This window comes from Pyrus communis, chromosome 16 (genome assembly GCF_963583255.1).
Source record: "Pyrus communis chromosome 16, drPyrComm1.1, whole genome shotgun sequence".
In the NCBI taxonomy this organism is placed as follows: Eukaryota; Viridiplantae; Streptophyta; class Magnoliopsida; order Rosales; family Rosaceae; genus Pyrus; species Pyrus communis.
This window is the reverse complement of record NC_084818.1, coordinates 10,376,522-10,385,109: the sequence shown is the minus strand read 5'-3', so window position 1 is coordinate 10,385,109 and position 8,588 is coordinate 10,376,522. Positions and strand designations below refer to the sequence as shown.

General features: G+C 33.0%; 1 protein-coding gene across 1 annotated transcript; it reads right to left on the bottom strand.

The window, feature by feature from the left end:
- Window positions 1-281: 281 nt before the first annotated feature.
- On the bottom strand, window positions 282-2,151 carry LOC137721403 (transcription factor CPC-like). Its single transcript, XM_068460497.1, has 3 exons — window positions 1,959-2,151; window positions 1,586-1,673; window positions 282-613 (listed from the first exon to the last, which is right to left on the bottom strand). Exons 1-3 carry the CDS (start codon window positions 2,008-2,010, stop codon window positions 475-477), a joined length of 279 nt encoding a protein of 92 aa, XP_068316598.1. The 5' UTR covers window positions 2,011-2,151; the 3' UTR covers window positions 282-474.
- Window positions 2,152-8,588: the final 6,437 nt, after the last annotated feature.

Sequence of the window (8,588 nt, the reverse complement as noted above, 5' to 3'; positions counted from 1 at the left end):
GGAATGAGGGTTGTTGGAGAATTTAAACTTCGAAGTTGCATGGATATATATATATATATATGTATATATATACGTATATATACGTATATATACTGAATGAAACCCTAAAATTCAGCGAGGGGAAGATCGAGGCCAGTCATCTGTTCACAAAGGAGAACAAGACAAAGCTGTATAGGCCAAACAGTAAATGCCAAGTAAAAGCTCAAAGATCTTTCATTGATCATTCTCCAATGTTGTCTTTGTCTTTGCAGTACTTGAGAGAGAGAGAGAGAGAGAGAGAGAGGGTAAGTGGTCTCAATTCAATAATTTAGCAGGACAGGTGAGCTACAACTACCTCACCTTGTGACACACGTAGATAGGAGTTAAAATGGAAAAATAAAGAAAAAAACTAAAGAAAACAAATAAAGGGAAAATTAATTTTTCTTTAGCCTAACCTAATTACTGCCTAGCTACTGACAAGGGGAAAAATAATCATCAGGAATTGTATCGGTTATTGGTCGTCGTAAGCTCCGTTCTTCTTCTACTCGCAAATACTTCTCCATGTCTCATCAACCAGAACCTCTCTATTTCTTCTGCTTTCCGACCTGGAATCCTCCCAGCTATAAGAGCCCACCTGAGCGATATACAAGTCTAGTTAGAACCCATTCTACAAAATCACTTATATATATATATATATATATATATATTGCACTAGCTAAGACCGAAATAAGAGAAAATCATTGCATGATTCTTGCACTTTGCACATTCTAATAATAAGAGAAGTACATATGGTTCTTAATCTCTCATATAAAATTGGTTGAAAGGTACTTCGGTCCATTTTGTTGAAAAACGCTCAAAGTTCGAATCTTCTCTCACCAATAAAATATAAAATTACATAACAATATTTTTAAATTGCTGCTAAACCCAATTGTTTTACAGAGTTATTTCGAAAGCCAACTTAAGCCCGGAGGGGTATTCACCTATCCTGACCCATGATGATTTTCCACACACTCTTAATTAAATTGGTGGTTGGATTGGCAATCAACCATGTTCCATGTTAGTGCCCCTCTCTCTAACCGTGGAGGGAGATCACCCCCTAACCAAGATTTCTCCCTCCCGTTAGGGCTCTTTCGCAAAATCTGCGAAAGAGTAGGTTTCTAACTTCTAAAGCATTTTCCTTAGCATATGGATATAAGGGAGCAAATTTTTTAACTTTTGTCAACCAGGAAGTAGGTTCGAATTGATGACCTCTAAATATTGAGAATAAAAAAAAATCACTAAACGGATATTTAGATGACACTCGTAAACTATTATATGGTTAAAAAAAAATAATAATAAATATAATGGTGGTGGTTGAGGTGGAAGTACTTAGGTTTCAAAAATTCTTAAATGTGAAGGCTGCAGTCATCACAATCACAATCTCAATCACCTGGTCGACCCGATCATGATATTTCACTCATGATCTGGCCCGGTCGAATGCTCTGCTTCTCACCTTTAGAATAAAGGATCATATATCTTTTTTGCCTAAAAGGGCGAAAAGGAAAAAGACCAGTCTTTTTTTATGGTGAAAGTCAGAAAGACGAAAAAATGGCACATTTGCAATTACCTGTCTCCGACGAGCTTATACATTCTGCAAATGAGATCTTCTTCTTGTTCAGTCATGTTTATGAACTCCCACTCAATGCTGCTCACCTCTGAAAATTACATGCAACAAACAGAAATAGAGACTTTAAATATTGGAAACAACCAATGCTGCATCAATTAAAATGGTGTAGCATGGTAACAAATTAGTAGAAAGAAGCAAATAAATTAACCTAAAGTTTGCTTCTTTTTTACATTTTTTTCAAATGAAAAATCAACCAAAGAAAGAGTGAAATTTGAGCAAAAAGAAGAAATGAAGAAAACCCATTAAAGATTGAACAAAAAGATGAGAACCCAGAAAATTATTTTGGGGAAAGAGAAAGGGTTGGATGGTTTGCCTTCAGAGCGAGAAGTGCTAGTCTTGGCTTGTTTTCTGCGGCGTCTGTCCATGGCTTCTTTCTTCTTTTTCTTTTTTTTCAAAAGTTGGTGGTAGTGAATTTGAGAGAATCTTAGACTGAACAGAGGGAGAGGAACCCAAGTAAAATTTGATGAGGGATAAAACTAACAGGAAGAATCGGATTAATAGTTTTCTGAAAGGGATTTCAGGAAAAACAGATTGCTGGGTTTTTAAGGAGCATTTTTTTTTTTTTTTTTAAGTTTTACTGAGAGAAGAGAGTGAATGCCTTGGAGAAGAAAGCAATGGAAATATGGAATGGCAGGTCCTACCGAACAAACAAAATAAAATTCTGTTGACTTGTAGTTGTCCCTGTAGACAATTGTAGTTATCCCTGTAGACATTACTTTACAAGGTCAAAGACTCAAAGGGTTGTTGAATCCACACTTGTTAATTTACATCAATACCCTTTAAATTGTGTATGTAAATTTGTTTTATCATGTGGAATTTGGGGTTTCTATTGTATTTTGCCAGAGGGTTTGTGATGGTTACACTTGTACAAGGTGAAGTGTTACACTCCCAAGCTAACTAGTGCTCCATAATTCCCTAGGTCGAAACATGAGTGGCCAGATAATTGGTACATAATCACCATCACTAATTAACTAACAAGATGTTAATCCTTCAGGTATTAGTTAGTAGTTAGTACTATGGATAACATTAATTAACACATAATTCGATGTGTTCTTGACAAGACAACTAGTTCTTGATATTGACTGACACACGAAATACCTACAAGCACAAAGAGACTACTTGCTAGAAAAGCCTATCTCAAAGAGAAATTGTGCTCCCTCGGTTTGTATTTTGTTTCGATGGATTTGGATCTCCAGATTTAAATTGTGAAAATTTTATAGATTCTTACATTTTAATCAATTATCGTATATAATATGGTCAGAAATTATTTTAAATTTTTTAATTTAAAATTAAACATAAATAGTACTTAACGAACTGATCTTATAATGTACGATGAACGATAATAATGTGAAAATTCTTAAAATTCTTACAAAAAAGGATAAGGAGAGGATCCTCATCCTGATTTGGTGATTGGTCACATGATGTGTCGTAGTTTGTTTCTTCTTACTTTACATTCATATGTTGTTGAATCTGTATTTTGTTTTCGTACTTTTGGTCAATAAGTACATATATGGTGAGGTTTCTTGGATGTCACTGCAAGTGAATGTTTTAATTTTGTGTTTGTGTTATTGGCTACTTCTGAACCTGTTTTGTTGTTCTCAGTAGTTTTGTTGATGGTGTTGAGCGCATAATTCATGTTGGTACTAACACTAACTGTTTCTTCTGCAATTTCTTTTAGGAGTCGGTGTAGTTTGTCTTCAGATAGTGTTATCCTGTTAGCTATGTTCTGGGTTTTGTATGCATAATCTCTCAAGTGTCAATTTGCCAAGTGATTGAATTTGTAATCAGGAATAGAGTTAAGTTGACTTTAGAGTGCCGACTAAGTCTAGTTGTAATCTTTGAAATTTTTATTATTTTTAATGTTTTAATAAAATTACTATCGCTTCGCTTAAAAGAAAATTCCTAACATTGGTGTGTGTGTAGATCATAATATTTTTTTATCTCATTCATCATGTAATCAACTACATAATAAGTAAATAAAATACAAAGTTGTATAGTGACATTTATGAAAGTGTTAAATTTTCAACGAGACATAGTCCACAACTAATAGCATCGATATTGTCCTCTTTTAATACCCATACAATCAATGGCTGTGAAGTTCTTATACAAAATGCTTCAATACAATTAAAACTAAAACTGCTTTATATAAATTGTAATTTGTTTTGTAACGACGGATGTGAGATTTTTAACTTTATTCAACAAAATTTCTCCTACAACAGCCATGCAATTTGGATGGACTGTTTAAATCCAATTTGTTTGTGTAAATAGTCTTTCTTTGTTTCTTTTTCCTTTTTTCTTCCGGATGTTAATCTGTCAAATGTAGTGTTGTAATCATTTTTTTATGAGTATTGATCCTTATGTTCCGTTTTTTTAAGATTCGGAGAGGATATGCAGTCAAAAGAGGGAAAGGATTCTCGCCACATCCTTTTTTTGGGGATTCCGAAAATCTTATAATCGTGACCGTTCATCGTATATTGTATGGTGAGAAATCATTTGAAATTTAAAATTTAAAATTAAATATAAATAGTATAACTAATGAAAATTAATTGTACGATATACGATGAACAGTCACGATCACAAAATTTCCGAAATTCTTAAAAAAAAGATCTGACGAGTATCATTTTCCGTCAAAAGAGGGGGTTGTTGGCTACTTTTTAGTTAAAACTTATAATCCACTTTGTTTTTTCTGATCGAAAGAATCCACTTTGTTTGTAATGCTTTTTTGAGTTGTTGATTTTTTATTTTTCGCAAAACCTTTTCCAGAAACTGCATTAAAAATAATATAATTTGTCACCTTTAAAATAGAAAATTATTATTAGTATTTTAAAATTTTCATTTGCAATCTAAATTTTTTATAATTAGAAAGAAAAATACATCTATGAGAAATATAGAATGAGATTTTTGAGGTGCTAATAACAGTTTTATTAAAATATTAGAAAACTATATTTTAATACCTAAATAAGATGAAGTTTAGAAAAATGTCTTATACAAGATTAAAAATTGATTTTAGTTCCTGGACTCTATTTAATGACAACATATGTATTCAATGTCTCTCTTTTTTATTGGATAATTTTATGAAAATATAAATTTTAATTCTCATTATGATAAGTATCTTATATAAGAAAATATTTTCGTAAAGATTTTTTGATACACTTATATTTTTTCATATTTTCTTATATGCCACTAATTCATTACAATATATTTAAGTATGAACATTTCGATACACTAAGTTAGTATAATATGATTAGGTACAGACATTTTGGTAAACTAGTTTAGTATAATATATTTAGGTACCGACATTTCAATACACTAGTTTAGTATCATATAGTTAGGTACAGAATTTTCGGTACACTTATGTTTTTGCATATTTCTTATGTGCCACTAGTTCACTATAATATATTTAGGTACAGACATTTCGATACATTGATTTAGTAAAATATATTAAATATCAGTTTACTAACCTCAAGTTTTGTGGTTTTCAACATTTGGTACATAAAGTCTTTTTCATCTCAAAGTCATACCTAAAGTGTTAATTTTGGGATAGTCTCATACATCCGTTAGTTTGATTGTTAAGTCTTCCGTTAACTGCTGATGGGGCGCTCACGTGGACAATAACTGGACGCCACACATCATTAGGGATCCATGTGGAAATTAAAAAAAAAAACTAAAAAATTAAAAAACTTAAAAAAAGAAACTGATCAAAACCCTTATCATTTTCCCGCAGTTTCTCGGCAACCAAACACTCCAATTCTCTCTCAAAGTTTCCTTCGATACAAATATTTTCCGTTTCTTTTGTTTTAGTTTGCAAGAATGATGTCGTATTAGGAGGATCAGGACAACGATGAAGGTGTCTTTGATCTCAGCACCAGCACCGGAGACCTGGGAGACAACGACCATACCAACGGAGACGGTGTCTTTTCGATGCAACCCAACTCCCAGGAAACGATGGTTCACTGAAGGAGGAGCCTATGACTCCGACCCATAACAATAGTTGTAAGCTCACCCCATCGGAATGCTCCCGGTCACAATGCAAATGCCCATGTCTGTACAGGTATCCGTCTCTGGCCCGACTCAACGATCCTCCACCAAAGACCGCCATACGAAAGTTGAGGGCCGTGACCGACGGATTTGAATACCCACTACTTATGCTGCCAGGATCTTCCAGCTGACGCGGAAACTCGACCACAAGTCCGACAGACAAACCATCCGTTGGCTGCTCGAACACGCCGAGCAAGCCATCATTGAAGCCACAAGTGCGGGTCCTGGTGAGGGTTGCGAGGTCATGAGGGCCGAATCGATCTCCGCCTACCCATTGCCAGTGGCAGTGAGATGAAGGACGACGATTCTGAGGTCCGGAAACCTCTGTTGAGGGTTACGAAGTCGCGAGGGTAAGGTTGCTGGGGATCTGAGATTTGTGGGAGAGAAGAGAAAGAAAGACGGCAGCGAAGAGAAAAAGGGATGGTAGTGGAGAGAAAAAATGGACGCCAAACTCGCCAACCCAGATCCCAACCAGATCTGCAGAAGAACTAATTACAGACGAGAAGGGACGGGGAAGAAGAAGCAATTATCCCCACCTTTTTCTATTTTTTTTTTAATTTTAATATGTTTTTAATTTATTAACTTTTTTTAAGTTTTTTTATTTTTTTAGTTTTTTTTTTATTTCCAAGTGGACCCTTAATGACACGTGGCGCCCAGTTATTGTCCACATAGGCGCCACATAATCAGTTAACGGAAGAATTAACAGTCAGACTAACCAATGTATGAGACTGTCCCAAAATTAACACTTTAGGTGGGACGAAAAAAATTTCATGTACCAAATGTTGAAAACCACAAAACTTGAGGGTAATAAACTAAGATTTACCTAATATATTATGATACAGACATTTAGGTATATTAATTAAAAGAAGTTAAATAAAATTAATGAATTAAAATGTGTATAATAATAAATTTAAAATTTAATGTAATGACATTAAATAAGATATCTATTAAATATTAAAACAAAAATATAATATAAATTTAAATTAAGTACACATTAAAAGATTAAAATCAATATACAGTCTAACATCCGGTTTTTATTAAATTCTAATTTTCTTAAAAGTTAAAGTTCAAAAACCCCTTAAAATATATTATTAAAAGTAGTTTTGCTTATTCTCTACTTTTTCACTCGGTGTTTAGTCACTCACCCTTTTAAGCTTCTTTCTTCCTACTACAGTTAACACATTGGGAGGAAAAAAAATGCATGAATCATGAGAAAACATTCAGAGGAGTAAATCCAAAAAAAATTTGTCTTTCTTGTTTGTTCTATTTGGTGAAGCCCATCACTTTCAAGAATTAACCATACAAAATTATGAAATTAATCAACGAGATTTGATTCTGAACGCTGGTCATCATACTAGTCCAAAAGGGAAAAAAAATCTAAAGTGTATCCAGTAAACTGCAAAATGCATGGTTGCTTTCACCCTTCATATCGAACTTTATTTGAAGGCACTTAAATTTTACCAAAAAGCTGAAATTTGTTAGGGAAGTTGATAAAAAGATAAACTCTAAGGTTTGTGCATGACTTTGTAAACTTTACACATTAGTAGGACGTAGACAATACACAAAACTATATATTCCAAAATATCTTAATTAAAGTTGAAGGTTAGCCTATACCTAGAGAAGGAGAAGATTCTTGCATGGATGAATGTTTGGTAGGACAATTAGAAAGGTCAAAAAAAGGAGAGGAAAAAGATTGACTTTTAAGATTATGTCTTCTTTCGAATTTATGCTGGGTCTTTGTACAAAGAAAAACATAGATATAAAACCTTTGTGGTTGGCCTTAAAAAAGGGCTCCCTATAAATCACGTTTGACAGCTTTTGAAAAGCTTAGTTTAATAACTTAATTTCTCAGCCTTTTGAAGTTAATAAAGTTCTTGAAGTAGGTTTCTTGATGCATTTTCATGTTCTTGATTCGAGCTCAGATCTTGGTGTTTGTTTCTGAGCCTAGGTAACTGACACCAACATGGATTTTCATCTCATCACAACTTCATACATAAATTAATGGATAACTCCAGAAGTAAATCATTGAAAAATACGGTTGGATTGCACAGTAAAAGATAAGTACCAGAATGCCAAATGCAAGTGCGCAATTGTCAATATATGATAAAAACAAAAGTGCACAAAAGAACATCTCTCTTCCCTAAACTTGATTTGTGAAAGCAAAAATTATTGGTTATATGAAGTACAGGTTATGGATGTTTAAACCATTAGGTCTTAATTTTTGTATGTTTAAGCAAATATTCCCTAAATTTCAATACTCCTGTAATCAAACAATAATATGATCCTACGATATCACACCATTATATTGTTGACAGTTTTCTCCAAATTTTTGACAATTATATTTACAGTTTTCATCACACTCGATCTAAAAAGTTATGTGTGTAAGAACATAGATTCATTCCAAAGAAGAATTAATCTCTATATAAGTTATTTGTATAGGATCTATGTAAAAATTAACGGACGAAAACAAAAATAAAACTAAAATTTATCTTATATGTTGTGTCTTGTTTTAAATTGTTGGATCATTGTAATAGTAAAAATGGAGCAAAGCGCGAAAAATTTATAGAAGTTAAATGTAGAAGTTCGGATTCAATATTTTCCTTCAAGGAGAATTTATAATTTTAGAGTAGTGCTATTTACACACTCATTTTTACTTTTCACGTATCCTTCTCATTTTTTTGTCATTTGAATCGAATTAATTGAAGAAGATCAATAAACAAAAATTTACAAAATAATATGAAAAGTAAAAACAAGAGTGTTAATAACACTATCCTAATTGGAATGGGAGAATACTTTGGTTGTGTTGTGTGCAGCCTGACAACCACATCCATTATTTAGTTTGATACATAGATCGAGTACAAGAGAATGTCGGATTCTCTATGTGTCAAGTTGAATTACATAATTG